Raw genomic sequence first — 18,381 nt, forward strand, 5'->3', positions numbered from 1 at the left:
AGCTGAGAATTGATTTGCACTGTTTTAAAGAACAGCTTAGAGAGTTTCAGAGACCATCAACACAAGCACATTTATGGTTTGAAAGGTGTCCAAATGATTGTAGATTTTGTGCCAAGTGTTTTCCAGCATCTGGGGTGTCACATAAGTAACTGTGTTATTAATTCACATATGAAATCAGCAGCTTTTATACTGAACACTTGGTCCTTTAGATAATTCCCGAGGAAAAAATCCAGGAATATTATATTGAGGGAGCAAGAAGCCAAGAAATCAGAGTATCTTATCCAGTCCATTGGTTTCGAAATGATTCATCCAAAAATTGTCTGTCAGGTCCCATTGTGGGGGAGTGCCATCCTGCTGAAAGAAAATATTTGGCTAAACACTCCCCAAATTCTGCAGTTTTCAGTCATGACATACAAGTGAAAGATTGACTTATCACTAAAAATAACTTTGTCCGGAAAGCCGTTGTCATTATCATTGTTGTTAGTTCAACAGCACCACTATCAGCTATACAATGAACTTGCACAAAACTCCTTGAGTTGTTCTTTCAATTAACACAAACCATTTTTCCGTAATTCTTATGCTTTGTTTTACATGTATCTGAAATGTGGCGAATAATTTATAGCCACCCATAATATTACAGTACTCTAGAATAGAATGACTGAATTTACATATTCATTGTTAATATTTTGCAGACAAATGATGCGCTGGGCAGCATTTTCAATTGGATCTATTTTGTGCCCCTCATTGTCCTGGGTTCTTTCTTCATGCTCAACTTAGTTCTTGGTGTTCTTAGTGGGTGAGTAATCTCAGTTTATAATCATATAAGAAATTTAATATTGATACTTGTCTGAAAGTCCGCCCTCTCAAACATTGTCTTGGTCTTACTCTTACACTGTATTCCCTAGTTTCTTAATCTCATGCTATTTTCAGCTACCTGTGTCTTCCTTTTCTATGCATTATGTTTCCATATCTTCCTAAACACACACACATGTGTTAGGGTACCTTAGCAAATATGAACTAATATATGTAAAAATGGAAAGAAAGTGGGGTGTTCTTTGACAAGCCAAGTATGTAATTGTCTTTTCAAAGAATACCCTGCACCATAGAGTGAGTTAGTGAGTGGAGTAAAAACAGAAAAATATATGGTAATATCTTTAACTTTGTACTAAAACAATGTAATATGTGCTCTGTTTCAATAAATTAGATTAGAAATGTTTTTAGAATAGTAATTTAAATTTAATGGTTGGGTTTGCCAATATTTTCATGTGATTTCTTCTTGTCCTGTTTCTCCTCAGTGAGTGGAGCACATTGTTTATGCAAAATGTCACCTTAACTGTGATTCCAGTCACAAGTGTCCATCTCATTAGTCCATAAAAACTCTTTAATATTCTTTTACATATCCTTCAAGGTCTGTATTTCTTTATATTGCCTTTGGGATTTCAGTCTTATAATACCTACACTGTTTTTGCTTGTCATCATGCCCAGATATGATTTGAGGATTCATTTTCAGGACAGATTAGAATTCTCTTGTGTTATCAAATCACTGACATCTTATCAAATCACTGACATCTTTAAATTTCCCACTGTGGCATAAACCTAAAAGAAAATTCTCATCACTGAAGTCTTTAATAAATACTAAAAATATTAGAATACAATTTTTAGAATGAAGTATTTAAGTAAATTAACTGAAGAGATGAGTAGCTTATGTTTACATGTTCTGCATAAATAATGATATAAGAAAATACTAAACATTTTATTCAAAGTGTGATATTTCTTGATAAGGAGATGGTAATAGAGTTAAAAAGAGTCACTTTTCATAGAATTACAGCCAGTTAAATGTGACACTAGTCTGTGTGTTATCAGCTAGGAATGGAATATCTTTGAATACAGAATTTTACAGTTAATTTGAATTACTTTTGCAGTATGTCAATAATTTTCTTCTTTGTTGTGGTTATATAGGATACATTCTTTACAGTAGATTTGTTCTCACAATTTACATTGAAAAATTGATCTACGTATTATTCATACAGTTCACAATACTGAAGTTTGTTTTCTAATATTCTCTGTTATTTTTAAATTAATTGGAATACTTAACTTCCAAGAATTAAAAAATAAAACAGTGGTCAACTTAAGACTTGTGGTCATCTGTACAGTTTGCAGTTTCTTCTTCTTTATAAGGAAATTTTTGTCTGAAACTTGCGTGTTATAGGGCATACAAACTGTGTACATGGGAATTTATTTTATTTAAAAAGGAAGAAAATGTATTTAATATGCTTTTATTAAATAAAATTTTTAAAAGGTGAGAAAATTTAAATGTTAGCTTCTGGTAGGCATTTTATGATTTAGAAAATTTGAAAATGCATTTATTGTATTATTTCTTAGAGCTTTGATCCCATGGAATTTTTTCATTTTATATATATTATTTTTAAAAGTATGAACATATTGCAGTGAGTTTTCCAATGAGAGGACTCGTGTAGAACGTCGAGCCAGTTTTTATCGTGCCCGTACAAAGCAACAGTTCTCAGAGGCCTTGAGTGCCTATCTTGAATGGATCAAACAAGCAGGTAGATTCTGTAGAATTTTATGAAATAATGATTCAGTATCCTACTGTAGATTACACTATGCCATACTGGCTGTTATCCTGTAATATTGTGCGTTTGCTGATGGTATTTGAACTGAAGATTGTAATGTAGCAAGAACCCAGCAAGCTGAAATTTGAAACATATTTTAATAGTTTTGATAGGTAAAGTAGGAAAGAAAATATTTGTGACATACGATATATATGTCCTGACCTTGCCCCATTTTTCCAAAACACAAAAATGAGGATGGGGCTCAGTCATAAGAATAGTGAAGAACATATGCTGCAGTTGAATGTAATTGATACGTATTGGACAAGTTAATACAAGTGAAGTTAGGCCATAACACATACACAGTGCATGAGCAATGTGCAAGAGCTAACACATGACAGTGCAATTAAACTAAGCCAAAGAATGAAAGAAACTGCAAATAAATGTAAATGTTCAATTGAAGCATGCAAACAAAACACAATGGGGAGAGACCACAGTTTATGTCATCACCTGAGGTGAACAGAAAAAGGTACAACCTTGGGGAATTTAGAATGAATCAACCAAAATGAATTTTGACAAGCACATCAACCTTTTGGATTGCACAAACCAAATTACCATATCATCTCATGCCCTTGGTGGTCTGATGCTACTGCTGCAAAGCCAAAAACACAGAATGAGCTCTGAAAATTCAGCAAGCTACAACACCATGTGGGGGGGGGGGGGGAGATACCTTAGATAGCACAGTAGGACAAAAATACAGGTGAATAGGAAGTTGAGACAGTACTGCAACAGAAAGTGGTCAAATGCAGAACAAGTAATGTTAATTATTTACATGCATCCAGAAGTATGTTAAATAATGACGATAAAATCTGATGGCACTGAAACAGATTTTTTTGGTTTCATTTAAGTTGAATGTTGATAGTTTGGTCCTCAGTTTTGGATAAATACAGCACATATCTTTGCTTTGTCCTTTATTATTCTGATGGTCATAGGAAGTGGCTTTGTTATAAACATTAACAAACAACATTTAACTATTAATTACAGTAGCAGCACATAATACAATATTTATTTTGCATTAAATAATATATGCTGCATTTCCATTTCATTTAGTCACCTTGAAACCAGATCTCTCCTCTCTCTGTCCTTCCCCGTCTTATTAATTACTGCCCATGTTTTTCATTTTCTCCTTTCTTCTACCCAACATCTTTCCTAATTTGTTGTTCCCATCTTAATCTTGTGCATTTTGCTTTCAATTTAATGTTTTAAAACTTTCTTCAGCTTATCTCTTTATTCATTCTTAAAATGTGTTCTCACTTCTTATTCTCTACGTTTAGATATTAACACCAGAAGTTCACTTTCTATAGATCTTATCTCATTGTGTATTTTCATAATGCACATACATTAATTTTAATAAAAAGATAATTAAAACTACACCAGACTACTGCCAACCTTCATTATTTTATTGATTTTTGTTATAAAGGAGTGAGATGGTGTAATACTCTTAATTACGGTATTTATTTAATAGAAATATTTAGTTTAGTCTGCTATATATACAATACAGTTGTTTTGCTAGAGATACGAAATCCTCTTGCATATTTTGTAACTCATTTAAAGGTTTAATTTATTATTACTCAGTGATTGCTACTTTGAGATTTGTAAGTATTGCTGCAAGGGCATGAAACAGAAGTTAACAACTTAGTTTTATGAACATACTCTGTTATGCTTGTTTTATTAAGCAGCTCAGTAGGCTAGGCTAGTTTTATACACTGCTATCATTTGTAACCACAATTTTGAAACTGTCATATAAAGAAGAATTCTGTTTCTATGTAAAAAATGATATATCATTTTATACAAAACTTCAGAAAATAAAATAAAATAAGTAGATATCAGTAGTTTACTATCATTAACAAATATATTGCAGTGTTACAGTGGCATAACTGCTGTACTCCCACCCTGTATTGCATTAGTACCCAGTAACTGAACTTTCTAACCTATAACACACAGTAATTTTTCATTTTCTACTAAGAGATGCAAATGTTTGCAGTATTTTGTGGATATTGTACATTTCTGAAAATACAGTGGAGGTAACATTTAATGTTAGATCTGTACTGTAGCTGCTTGCTTTGTACCCATTCCTTTTACCAGAGAATTTGCCAAGGAGAGGGAAAAGGTTGAGAACAGACAGACGTTCCTCAAACTGCGACGGCAGCAACAGTTGGAACGTGAGCTCAATGGCTATGTGGAGTGGATCTGTAAGGCAGGTCAGTCCATCTTAGTGAGATTGGAATTTTGTGTCAAGAAGTAAATTAAATGAAGCAGTTGTATTGAATATGAGCACAAGGTGACATGTGATAGGAATATATTTAATGTTTTCTGAAAAGACCAGAACCACACAGCGTTATTTTCTTTTAGAAAAAAAATATTTTGGAACTCTGGGATAAATCTTTAACCCTTATTGACTGTTTTTTACAGCTTACTTACAATCCAGTTGTTTATATGTCACTCTAGTATACTGTTAAATCATGAATCTGGGAGTTATTAAAGGCTGGTCAGCAGTGCATTAGAAGGAATGTGATTTACATTTTATAATTTTTAGCAGAGAAACTTGAATAATATAAACATCCATCTTACTGCTCTTATTTCAAATAATTCATTTAACGTACATACAGGAGGCAAATTTGTTATCTTCAGATCTAATACCAGGGCTAGGAAAAATCAGTTGAAAGATTTACTACAAATGAGAAAGTAAATCAAAATGTTTCTCATTTATGGTGGTATAGGTTGTGTTGTGATATTTCTGAAGAGAAATTAACTTTCATGGCAATAATGTCGGTCAATCTCTTCTTAATTTCTGCTTGTAAATTCTTTTTGTTTCCCAAAATGCAAGATTGTGGTCTGTGTTTCAGAGGAAGTGATCCTTGCTGAGGAAAGGACCACAGAAGAGGAAAAAATGCACATAATTGAAGGTGAGTTCAAAACAAATGCATATTGCATTAGTTTGGTTTTGTAATTATAAAAAAATAAATATTGTAGATGGGTGATTTTCTTTCCAAACACTTCGTAACAAAAAAAAAGTTTGCATATTAACAACTGCTTTATTATCCTGAGTCTCTTAGGTTCTCCTTAGATTTTTGTACTGTCTTGTAGGTGTAAATTTTTTACTTCCACAAATTGTATATCTTATATGTCAACAGAACTCTTTATCATCATAACTATCACAGTTGCTTATATGTTTTATAATCATAAAGTAATGTGCGTGTTACACCCGTTATATGAAACATGATTGATTCTTATTTTGATTGAAGAATTTTAAGTTTGTCATCTTACTTAAGTGTTTGGGTTTGAGTTAAAACAAATTGAACCTGTACACATATCTAATTATTAGTTTAATATCAGTTTATTTACCTTTTTATTCTATGTTATATATGTTGCTTATAAATACTGTGTGACATGCTCTGAAAACCATTTTGCTTTTAATAAGGCCAGTGAAAGTATACATTTGTTGCAATATATTTGATTTGTTTCACCATTGACAATTATATTGAAGTTACAGTGAATATGTACAATTAAAAGGTGGTATGTTTGCAAAAAATTCAGCCTGGAACATGTTAATATGCAGTTTCCATTATTTTTTTTCTAATTTTTTATACAGTCAGGTTAATGCGAATGTTTAGTAGTGAGGATGGCATGTGTTTTGGTTGTGTATAAATGCTTTTCACTCCTTGTAACTTAGAACAGTGTTCCACAACTGGTGTGCTGTCAAATGTTTTCAGATGTGCCATAAATTCTTTAAAAGATTGTGTGTTAGCAAATTATTTTTAGAAAAGGGCAATGTCTTATAATTTATAATTTGGATTTTTTCAACACACTGATTCATCATCGATAGCTTTATTCAACATGTGTTATGTTTTGTTTTCATGTGCCTGTACTCTTACAGGGTAAGAATGTATAAGTATATACATATTTATAGTCATGTTTACTTTTTACCGCCTTTTTGTGGGGCAAAAGTTTGTGGTGTGCCATGTGTATTTGACAAATTAGGGTGTCCAGTGTGTGGAAAAAGGTTGTGGAATACTGATTTAGAAAATGCTACAATTTATTATTTTCAGCAAGAAGAAGAGCAGCAGCAAAAAGAAAGAAACTGAAAAACCTGGGAAAGAGTAAAAGTACAGATACAGAAGAAGAGGAGGGAGAGGAGGAGGATGAAGATGGTGAGTGACAAGAACAGCTCTAATAAGTATAAATAAACAAAGTGTTTTCTTCAACAACAAAAAACAGCCAGGTAGCCAGTCTCATGATGGCAGTCCATGACCCATGTGGAATGAGATGGTAAGTGTACTCAGAGAGGGGATAGAACTGAGTCCAGTATTTTGACTGGTCAGTCTCCTGCTATTCCAGAGAAATAATTCGAGATGGCAGGTAAGGTTTTTCATGGCTGGCTAAGTGTTTTCATTTCTGCAACAATTGATTAACATCTTAGCCATTCAAAGTGAAAGGTGAAAGTGAGCAATATCTAGGTGATATTATATAGTTGATACTATGAATGATGCTTCTGTATTGTAGAATATCAGTATAATATTGAAAGGAAAATCTTACTGTTTTGTTTGTTTGTCATCAATCTTTCGACTGGTTTGATGCGGTCCTCCATTTTCGCCTATCTTGCGCCAATCTCTTCATTTCCACCTATTTTTTGTAGCCCATGTCCTCAAAAATCTGCGTCACATATTCCAATCTTTGTCTCCCCCTACAATTTTTCCCTTCAACTGTACCTTCCATTACCAAATTAACCAATCCTGGGTGCCTCAGAATGTGTCCAACCATCTATCTCTTCTTCTCGTAAGATTTTTCCACAGACTTCTTCCTTCACCTATCCTGTCTAAGACCAGCTCATTTCGTACTTTATCAGTCCATTTAATTTTCAACATCCTTCTATAGCACCACATTTCAAATGCTTCTATCCTTCTTCTTTCTGGCTTTCCCACTGACCATGTTTCGCTTCCGTATAGCACTGTGCTCCAAACATATAACTTCAGAAAAATCTGTCTTAATTCTAGGTCAATGTTTGACACTAGTAGACTTCTCTTTTTGAAGAAGGCTCTTCTTGCTTGTGCTAATCTGCTTTTAATGTCTTCCTTGCTTCGTCCATCTTTTGTGATTTTGCTTCCTAAATAACAGAATTCCTTCACTTCTTCTACTGTGTCTTTCCCAATTTTGATATTTAATGGATCTTTATTCTCATTTCTGCTGCTCCTTATAACTTTTGTCTTGCTTTTGTTTATCCTTAAGCCGAATTGCTCACTGAGTAATCTATTCATACCATTCAATAATTTCTCTACAACTTCCTTCCTTTCACCCAAAAGGGCAATATCATCAGTGAACATTGCTATCCTTTCCCCTTGAACCTTTATTCCTATCCTGAACTTTTCTTTCACTTCCTTCATTGCTTCCTCAACATACAAGTTAAACAGAAGAGCTTATTTTTCTTGAACTAGTTGGATTTTATGTTTATAAAGCCTGTTCCATCAGTTTACATCCAGGAATTGGTCTTTTTGTCTCATTCTGTGATGATCTCCATTTCTTTTCATAGCGGATTTATGGTACATGCTAACTTTGGTAATCTATTTCTCTCCATTATTTTTATGTGTTTTTTCCCCTTTTTTTCAGTTATTCCAGTTGTCTCAGTCAGTAAGTTAACTTACTATGATCTGAAAGAACCTCTAAGTAAATCATGACTGCCAAGTTTCAAATCCTTACCTGTTTTCAATTCATGATAATGTTTTCCTCACAGACTTGTATAGCAGTTTTGTGAAAGACAGGTGACATGCTGTTACTTGTCAAAAAAGCTTTGTTGCACATTTAGTAGCACATATCACTTGTGCACATGTGCACTGACCTACTGAACACAGCCAAAGTTGATAAGCATCAGTCTAAATCAATATGAATGGAAAGAACAACTGAAAATGGAAGGACTGAAGAGAATGAAGAACCTTTTCGTGAAGATACATTGTATTTGTATAATATCTAATTCATACACTAATAGATACTGTTTCACTTTCACTTCTGCATATGTTCTTTTTCACATCTGACAAAACATAGAATCACTTCTGTTCTAAATACACTGCATTTGCATCGAAAGCATATTTATTTACTTAACTCAAATATTAATGCTTAATAGCAATTCATGAAATTAAATCTCATATCTATTATTACTAAACATAAATATTTATTGGTACTACAAAGATAAAATCTCAGAATTCAATATCAAAGTAAACCAGTTCAGTCCCAGAATTCAGTAGCACTTTATTAAAATTAAAATAAAATTATGCATTTTAATTTTATTTCATTCCACATCACTTTCAATTAGCATGTAATTTCATTTTACTTGTAATTTTTTGTAGTGGATATTTTTCTCACTTTTACAAAGGAAGGGACTGCAATACTTAGTTAGACAGTGCTGTGTAATACCAAGTGTCCTCTGATATATATTGGGTTTAGTGATGGCTAGAAATAAAAGGAAGTACAGTTTCCTTTGACCTGAAGTACACAATGTAAAAGATCCCTAATTGTGTATCTAATTGCAGTGCAAATTCAGTAGGTTTCTGACTTTTGATTGAGGTTTTTTCGTCCCCCCCCAATTTCAAAGTATATTTACTTTTCATACACAGTTTTCATCTAACTTTTTAACATGTACTGCATTTTGTCACATAATATATTGCAATAAAATCTCAGGCACTCATGGGGACAGAGTTTGTTCCCGAAACGTCGGTTTACTATGGTAACCAGTTAACGCGGCTGATTGCCCAAGAAGATTTTATTGATTGTACTCACCGCGAAAGTCTCAAATCCTATATAATATATTGCAGATTACATTTTATGTCTGGCTCTGGGGCCCACCCAGCCTCCTATACAATGGGTACTGGGATCCTTTCCTGGGGCTAAAGAATAGCAGGGGCATGATGCTGACCACTCAGACCTATCTAGAGCCAAGGTTAAGAATGAATAGGAGCTATGCCTTCACTCCCACCAAGCGCCTACAATGGCATATAGTGGGACAGCTTTACTTACTTTACTACATTTTATGTATCACTAACATCTTTAATCCAATTCTCTCAAAAGCTCTTATATTAACATGCATTTAACTATTTAATGACTAAAATTTGACATTTAAAGTAATTCATATTATATCGACTTTCTGTTCATAATTTTGTTTTTGTTAATATTTGTTGTTTGTTATTTGCAATTTTTAACAGCAGACTTAATTTCTTGGTATAAAATCTTTCATTCTTAGTTCTGCTTTCACAATAAACCTGACATGACCCTTTTACACATATCAGTACAAAACAGAACAAGAAACAGTTTTAGTATGTGGAAAAATTTAATTAGTAATAGGATTCCATTAAAGTAATATTATAATGTCTACGTATAATTGAAGCCATTAACTGGAGGAACAAAATGGTTAAGTCACTGCAGAAAAAATGCAGTACATTTGTTTTAAAAATGTATAGTAGCTGTGCATGCAGTTTGTTTTCTCAGATCATAGTTTGATATCTGTGTATACACATTGAAAATACAAGTTTTAGTATATCATAAATTTTAACACAGACATTCATCTCAATAACCCTTTTGTTTCAGTGCCTAAGAAAAAACTCAAAGGTATGGATACCTAATTTGTTCATTGCAGCAGGTTTTTAGTTATATAGTATTGTGTATAGACATGCGACATAGCCAGTTGATTGATTGGTTGGTTTGGTAAGCCTGTTGGTAGTCTGACATTTTAGCCATTTTATAACATATCAGCTGTGGCAGTGATGGGCAGGGTAAGCCAGTTCCTTGCTGAAATATGTTGGTTGGGTCAAGAAAGTGTATAGTGCCTTAGATTGTGTTCTGGTGTTGTGGGCATAGAATTATTATAGTTTTGTGTGAAATATTAGCACATACCAAAATGTTCGAATTAAACCTAGAATTGTTTGGATGCTAACCAATAGACCATTGTGGTGGCCTTGGTCTAGTGACAGCATACAAATAAATGAATCCATGTGTTCCCTTTTTTTGATTCACTAATAAACAAATTAGTATCAGTATAATGAAAGCCAGTCATGTAAAGACAGGAGTGGAGCAAGCAGAGTCTCTAATTTTTGTGTATGTCAAATTTACACAGGGGAATGGACAGTGCCAACATAATTTGGAATTAAATTTGGGATTGTATGGATAAATCATTCTAATGGTGTAGTTACATTATGGGCGATAATCAGTTAAGTCTTTGTGAGGATTGTATAAAAATTTATTTCAAAAAAATTTACATGAAATTTTATTAAGTGTTTAAAAGAATATGCATTGGATTGTATTTATGATAAGTCTAATATTTATATGGATCTGTCAGTGATATGTGTTGTGGTTATGACTACATGCTGTTATCCCAAGTATAGTTCCAGAAACACCAAAAATAAAAATATATAAAACAACAATTTTGCCATGTGTTTTGAGTGGTTTTGAAGTGTGGTCTCTTAAATGGGAAAGAGCATAAATTATAAGTGTTTGATATCAAAATGCTGAGGAAAGAACTTGGATCTAAGAGGGATGAAGTTAGTGAGCAATTTAGGATATTAAATAATGAGGCCATTGACCCATACAAAACAGAAATTATGCCAAAAGAAGGAACTTATTGACATGGCCATCACCTAGTATTGTTAGGGTACTGTATTCTAGGATGAATGCATATGAAACATTGGTGGTGAAACTGCTTGGAAAACAGAAATTTCAAGGAAAGTAGGTGGTTAGGACGTGCAGTGGATGGAACTGCCTCAGGATCATAGTATTACCAGAGAGTCAGCTTATCATGTTTGGTACAAGGCACTGTTACCCTGTTAGGACTGCCACAGCATATTTCCTCTTGAGGCTGAGTCTGTGGCTGCTACACAACCCCCCAACAAGACTGAGCCAGTGTACTTCTTGTTGCAGCTAATGTTGGTAACAGTTTGCATGCATATGGGACACATACAAACTGGAACCTCTACCACCAGAATTCACATAATCAACATTAGGGACAACTTGATATAGTCTTGTTTATGAAAGCCACAAATATTTTTTAATTGAGATTGTTTTTGAGTAAAAATGTCTACTTTATTAAATCTGTACCAATTTTTTCAAAATTAATTAACAAAAACTGGAAGTCTCATAAAAACTACTGAAATATAGCTGGAAAGCTACGATAAAGTGTTTCCTAAGTAAAACACTGTTTCATTTCTATTATATTTTTAAATTCCGGAACAAAATACCCTTTTGTTATTTGATATTTAATATTTAATAGTTTATTTAATTGGTTCTTTATTGGCTGTAGTTCCATGGGAACATAGTCTCTTTCCTTTGTAACAATGAGAGTAGTTTATTTAACAACACTTCTGCAGCTACATGGGTTATATTGTGTTAGATCGATGGGTGATTATATTAATTGGCAGAGATATGGAAGGAAGTGGTCATTGCCTCTTTTAAAGTACTATCTTAGCTTTTACCAGGAGGGACTGAAGAAACTTACAAAACTTTTAATTAGAATAGTGCAGTTGATGCAGTCCATGATTACATCATAGGACCTCCTAAATATGAAGTAGTATTTTGAACCACTGTGCTGCAGTGTTAATTTGTATATCTTTTTTTGTAAATTTAAACACAGAGTTAAATGTGGTCTTCTTAGAAGCTGAACTTTATAACCAGTTCTGATTCAGAAGGAGAAATAAGCATTTTAGCTGTTTTGAAACAATTTGTAAATTATAACTAGTGGTGGTTGAGGTGTACTCTGGTGGCAGAAAGTGTACCAGTGATTTGTTGGGTAGGAAGATGAGTATTTTGCTAAAACAGCTGTGCTGCTATCACTTGTTGAAACCCTGCAGCCAGGTTTTGATAATTCCTTGCAACACGTCTTCTTATGTGGCAACTGCCATTATTGCATTTCCAGTGGCGTTACATTTTATACCTTGCCATTTTTTATTGTAGTAGTTGATTTAGAAGTTAGTTACCTCATAAATGTTATGCTGTATTATAAATCACACATTTCATTTGTAAGGTACCTTGTATTCCAAATGCTTGATATATTTTTATTTTGAAAACTGTTTGCGTGAATGATGTACTTATAGCCCACTCCTATTAACATTGAAACACACGAAATATTGAAGGTGATATTAACTGTTGACATAATACTATTTTATTGAAAGGACTAAAACTGTCCTTTTATAAACCTGATATTGATACTGAAACAAATAAAGGAATATAAAATTTGTCTATGAATGCTCACCTATATAAATTCAAGATGGAACACAAGTTGTGCATTACAGGGAATTTCATAATCACAATGATTTTGTGGTTTTAGTGCATTTAAATTATTGACAGATAAAAACCTCAAATCCTAATATGAAGAGTGCATCAGTAAAGGAAAATTTCATATTATATCTTATATTTAAGTGTACAACTGTACAATTACCCAGTTATAGATTTTCATGAAAGCCATAGAGCATGTTTAATTTAAAGTTATAATGTTTTTTTATATCTCAGTTTTGTTTAATAATGTTTGTGTTGGTGTTAATAATGATTTTTAATCTTCAAAATTGAAGCAGTTGAATGAATAAAATATTTATGTTTTATGAAGTCATTACAATATAAACTATAAAAGTCAATTCTTGTATTAATCAAATCCAATACATATTATTAAAAATGGCATTTATAATCATGTGATACAATGTACATAACAGTGTTTTGTTCTTTCAAGATTGTAATTATTACAAAGTATACAAAATATGTGAGCATAAAATTTCTTACTCTTTTATTTTGTGCCCACTACACATCTGAATGTAATTAAAAACAGCAATGTAATACAGCATCAAATACACCTGTAGTGTGCCACTTGTGTTCTATTCTGCAATGTTGTGTGTGTTTAATATATCTCTTACTACTTCCTTTTTTTTAGACATTGTTCATTGTCTCATAAAAGTTTTTTTTAAAAAGCCTTAAAAATTGGAGTGTTTCAGAGGGTGGGTGTAAAGGGAGACACACACTCTATTGGATCCAATAGATTGAGCTATTCCTAAACTTTGGACTTTCATCTGCCAGATCCAACATAGTAGGTGTCTCCCTTTTTACATGAAGATGAACAAAGATCCATTCTTTGAAACAGTATGAATTTTTAAGACATTTTAAGAAACTTTTAACAGATGATGAATAAAATTCAAAATAAAGATAGTAATAATATAATATTATTGCTAAAGGCATTCAGAGAATAATTATATATCTCTCATTGAGATAACTCAATTTTCTGACATAAGGAACCAATCAGTTATGAAATGTGCACTGAACTCTGCTGAAAGTGAATGCTACATTCCAGATGTGTTTTTGTTTTTTAAATTGTGGTGTCAATTTGAATGTGAATTGGAACGTGGTTACAGTGCCAGGGAGTGGCAAGAGTGTGGCCGTGGGTGAGGATTCTCAACTCCCTGCTCAAGGTAGCATTCCATGGGACCAGCAGAGTGTCTTGTACAGCTCAACTCCATTTACCATATCAATTCTCAGAAGCCAACAATTTACTGCTTGGCTTGCGTAGCATTGAGACCACAGAAAAAGCATTTCCAAGGGCAGCATGCCAGTAACTGCAAGACTGTTTGCAGATTGAATTTTTTGTGATACTAAACTCTTTATAAGATCTTATTTTCTAAATTTATTTTCAGTACTATCTCATAGCATGACATATTGTTTTCTGAAGGTAGCCGCTTTCATATCAAAATTCAGCTCCTCTTTAAAGGAAATGTTATGCACATATGGTTCTGTATAACATAATGTGTTTATTATTTAATATTATTGTATTGTTATTTTATATTTTAGATCAATTAAATTTGGATTTTCTTCCAGTTACCAAATTTTATAATCAAAATATATAAACAATCCTCAGAAATGCTTCTTCCATTACCCTTCCATTTTTCTGTAGTTTTGTAGATACAAATACTATTTATCCATACAGATTCTTGGATAGATAATCTGTAGTCTTCAGCATCTTTAGAGCCCTATGTAGTTCTCTTACTTTGTGATATTATCTTGTATTATTATTCTTACTATTACTTAATCTTATTTTACTGTTGTAGTGATTTGTATGACCCATTGCTTGTAGTAACATTTGTGAGCAGACATTCTTAGTGACAGAGCATTGTTACATAAAAAGTTGCTGAATGCAATATTACAACCAGTACATTTATTTCATATATGTTACAATTTGAATTTCTTAGCTTGTAGGAATTTATCTGTATGCATATGTGTAATTTTGATAATTAGGAATACTTTAGTTGTAAGTTACCATACATGTAGTATATTATAAAAACAGATATTGTGCATCTTTATAAAATAATCATATTTTGTATAGTAAATGTGTTTATTTCTAGCCTCTGCAGTCTTATTTGTCATTGCAGGTGACTGTTTAGATTGTATGTTTTGAAGGCATAAAATAGTTTCTGAATATTCATTTTGTAATCAGACAAGAAAATTTCTGTCTAATTCATGGTGAACATATATGATGTGAGCAGTTTCAAATGTTTGTTTAAAAAAATGATGGACAGAAATGAAATATCAGTGGAAGAAGAATATAAAAAAATTATAGCATGCTGGAGAAGTGACATAACTCTACCAATAGCCAGTAGGAGCAGAACCTTTGTTATGGCAGTAAAATGGTGACTCAGCCCAAGAAAATGTTTTGTGTACTTGAGTTTTCATTTTACAAAAACTGTGATCATCATTCAGTGGGGTTTTCAGAGGAAGTTTTGTAAAAACCTCCACATGAAAAATTCAATTTACTTTATTGGGCTGGTCACCATTTCACTGTTATGTTGACAGTTGTGATTATGTGGTTGCTGTTGGAGTTAAATCAGTTCTCTGATATGCTACAAATATTTTTGAAGTTTTCATTTCAGTGGCATAAGTTGAGTTTTTGTATGCCATTTAGTTGTTCTTATAAGATAATTTAAAACCTCTCGGATCACTTACGTTTATTCTGTATATAGCTGTAGGACAGTCTTAATACATACTTATTATTATTATTATTATTATTATTATTATTATTATTATGTTAGTAATAAATACCATTCACTAAAATATCCTACATCTAGTAGCTCAGGAATCTATTTCTTGATTTTTCAATAATGCATGATAGGGAAATTCCATAGGATTTAATTTTTCTTGTACTGAATATAACACGCATGGTTCATGATATAGGGTTAGCATTTCACCATCACTGATTATGAAAATACTGTCTTTGTACTGTACAGTTAACTCTCAATTACATGGGCATGAATTACAAAGAGACAGTTTAAATCGATAACTGCACATTACCAAAATTATACAGTTGTTGTCACAAATAACCAGGTAAACAGTTACGTAAGTGAATCTATTTCAGTAGAGATATTTTAATGAATCTAGCCTTCATATATTTTGGCTATTATTTTTGTAGCATTAATTTTGAATGAGTTGGTCCAAAACGTATTCCTCTAAATAACTGTCTTATTAAGTATACTTGCTTATAGGTTGTAATCTCTTATGATTAGAGAGCTTTGAGATTTGTTTGTAATTGAATTACATTCAAATAATGCCATAAACATGAATAGACATTCATTAATTTTTACACAAAACAACACTTATGAGCTTATATCTCAAGGACGTAACAATGGTTTAGAAATTGTTTAGTCTTGAAGTCAGTAACCAAAATACACATACATGTAGTTATATTCCAAACATAAAAAGGGCTGACATAATTTTACAGTTATATGTGAACTTGTCACATAACTAGGGCATGTTCTAAAAAATGAAATCATGTGTAGGTATGGAAATGTGTAATTGTTATGTACCAGTGCTAAAGAACTTCAAAAGTATTTAATTTTTCTCAGAGATTTTAATTTTACTTTGATATTCTTCCCATTGATTCTTGAGAGTTTACTGTCTCAGAAGCTAACACACAGTAGATTATTTATTAAATATATAACTTAATTAAGTAACACAATAAATGTCATTGATAATTCTAATTGATAACATAAATAATTACTCACAAACCATTATATTTAAAATTGTATAGATCCAGGATAATTATTTATAAACTAAAAACTTACAGATTTAAAGTTATTGTTGTTTTGTCACGCCAGTATTTGACATTATACTGAAAACTTTGATGCAGGTTAATGTACTTGATACATATTTGTCTTTTATTAAGTATCAGAAAATGATACCTGGACAATTTTGCTATGATAATGTAATGTATAAAAGTACACAGAAGCGTGTTTTGAGACTTCTGTAAGAAGCTGACACTAAAATGGTAGCAATATATGTAAAAAGGTGGAGTATTTTTTATTAGCATTTGTTAATATTATTTTGTTAACGGGACTTTCTCAAAATCAAAAGTAGAAAACGAGAGCTTATCTCAAAGTTTGGAGAGCACAAAAGTGGTTCAGGTTAATTAAATTGTTAATAGTGGTTTTTTGTTTGCTTGACAGGGCTTTCTCGAGCTTCCTATTTGAAATCGAAAGTAAAAAGCAAAGGAGCATGTCTCCAGTTTTGGAGAGCAGAAAAACGGTTGAGGTAAGTTGTAAAATTATATATTTTAATCTTATGACTTAATATCTTAGTTAATTTATTTATACTTTTAACAATACTGAAAATACACTACTTCCATAATATTTGACAATGTGCCATGCTAGTATGTTAACTACCTTTATTACTGGGAGTTTCTACACTCAAGAATTATGCATTATTAATTTTACTGTTGTGATGAATCCAAGCTTTTCAGTAAAAATATTACTACGAATGAAACAGACCACTTTGAATATGCAAGAGTCTGTTTCAAACTTTTTTTTCACTGCAGACTTTGTGCTATTCATGGTTGTTTTGTGTATATACAACTGAACATCACATTCTATTAATTAATCAGACATATAATCATCTGCATAGTAGAATGCATATTGTAGTATAAAAAATTTAGTCTGCTTCTTGAATTGCTTTCTGATTTTCCCATTTTATTTAACTTGTACATCCAATTGCATATTTTCATTATTATATGTGCAAAATAATTTCTAATTTATAGAAAATATTAATACTGTCAAATCTGATATTTGGTTTTAGTGGAATTATTTTTTGCCTTGTGTAGAAAAATTTTGCTATTTTTTTTCTTTTCATTTATTATAAGGCTTCTTGTGTAGAATATTAGTTCAAGAATTGAGCCTTGAGGCACACCATGCATAATTTCTCTTCACGCTGAACATACATTTTTTTAAATTTTGTATTTACATTCTGGTTTGTTTCAATATATTGCTTTTGATGAGTTGTAAATGATTTGAACCACAAGTTTACTGTTCCATTAACTCTATAGTTAATTAAATATAACAAGTAATATTCGTTGATTTATAACAGCGTGTGCTTTAGTTAAATCAAGACATATTCCATTTGCTTTGTTTTCATTTTTTCTTCTTCTTTTTTTTTTTTTTGATCAAACTTTTGTTTACTTACAAGAAGAAAGATTAGTGTTATCTATGTTGATTTTATATTATTTGAAAGTTGTTTGTTGTACTGTTTACAGGTTTTGGATTCGTCACACGGTAAAAACACAGGGCTTCTACTGGTTTGTTATTGTGCTTGTTTTCTTCAACACAATGTGCACTGCAGTGGAACATTATGGCCAGCCAGTGTGGCTCACCAAATTCTTATGTAAGTAGTTATTTTAAAAAGAAAAAGAATATGAATCCCTTAAATGTTCACAACAAAATATTCTTTCTGTTAATTCAGGGTTTATCTGTTTGTATTCGTT

General features: G+C 32.0%; 1 protein-coding gene across 23 annotated transcripts in view; it reads left to right on the top strand.

Moving 5' to 3' along the window:
- Positions 1-18,381, top strand: part of cac (calcium voltage-gated channel subunit cacophony) — a 289,078-nt gene that overhangs the window by 166,687 nt on the left and 104,010 nt on the right. For 16 of the 23 annotated variants that reach the window (XM_087350455.1, XM_087350485.1, XM_087350452.1 and 13 more), the window contains 7 exons: positions 693-796; positions 4,713-4,828; positions 5,474-5,533; positions 6,677-6,778; positions 13,997-14,053; positions 17,075-17,159; positions 18,154-18,281. In XM_087350455.1, the coding sequence (XP_087206581.1) occupies positions 693-796; positions 4,713-4,828; positions 5,474-5,533; positions 6,677-6,778; positions 13,997-14,053; positions 17,075-17,159; positions 18,154-18,281 (652 nt within the window). Of the gene's footprint in view, positions 1-692; positions 797-4,712; positions 4,829-5,473; positions 5,534-6,676; positions 6,779-10,199; positions 10,221-13,996; positions 14,054-17,074; positions 17,160-18,153; positions 18,282-18,381 lie in introns of all 23 variants that reach the window. The other 7 variants (XM_087350476.1, XM_087350498.1, XM_087350507.1 and 4 more) reach the window with 2 other exon arrangements.

The sequence above is a fragment of the Zootermopsis nevadensis genome, unplaced genomic scaffold, assembly GCF_977971745.1.
Source record: "Zootermopsis nevadensis isolate Lab colony 2312 unplaced genomic scaffold, Znev_1.0 Znev_ptg000002l, whole genome shotgun sequence".
NCBI lineage: Eukaryota > Metazoa > Arthropoda > Insecta > Blattodea > Termopsidae > Zootermopsis > Zootermopsis nevadensis.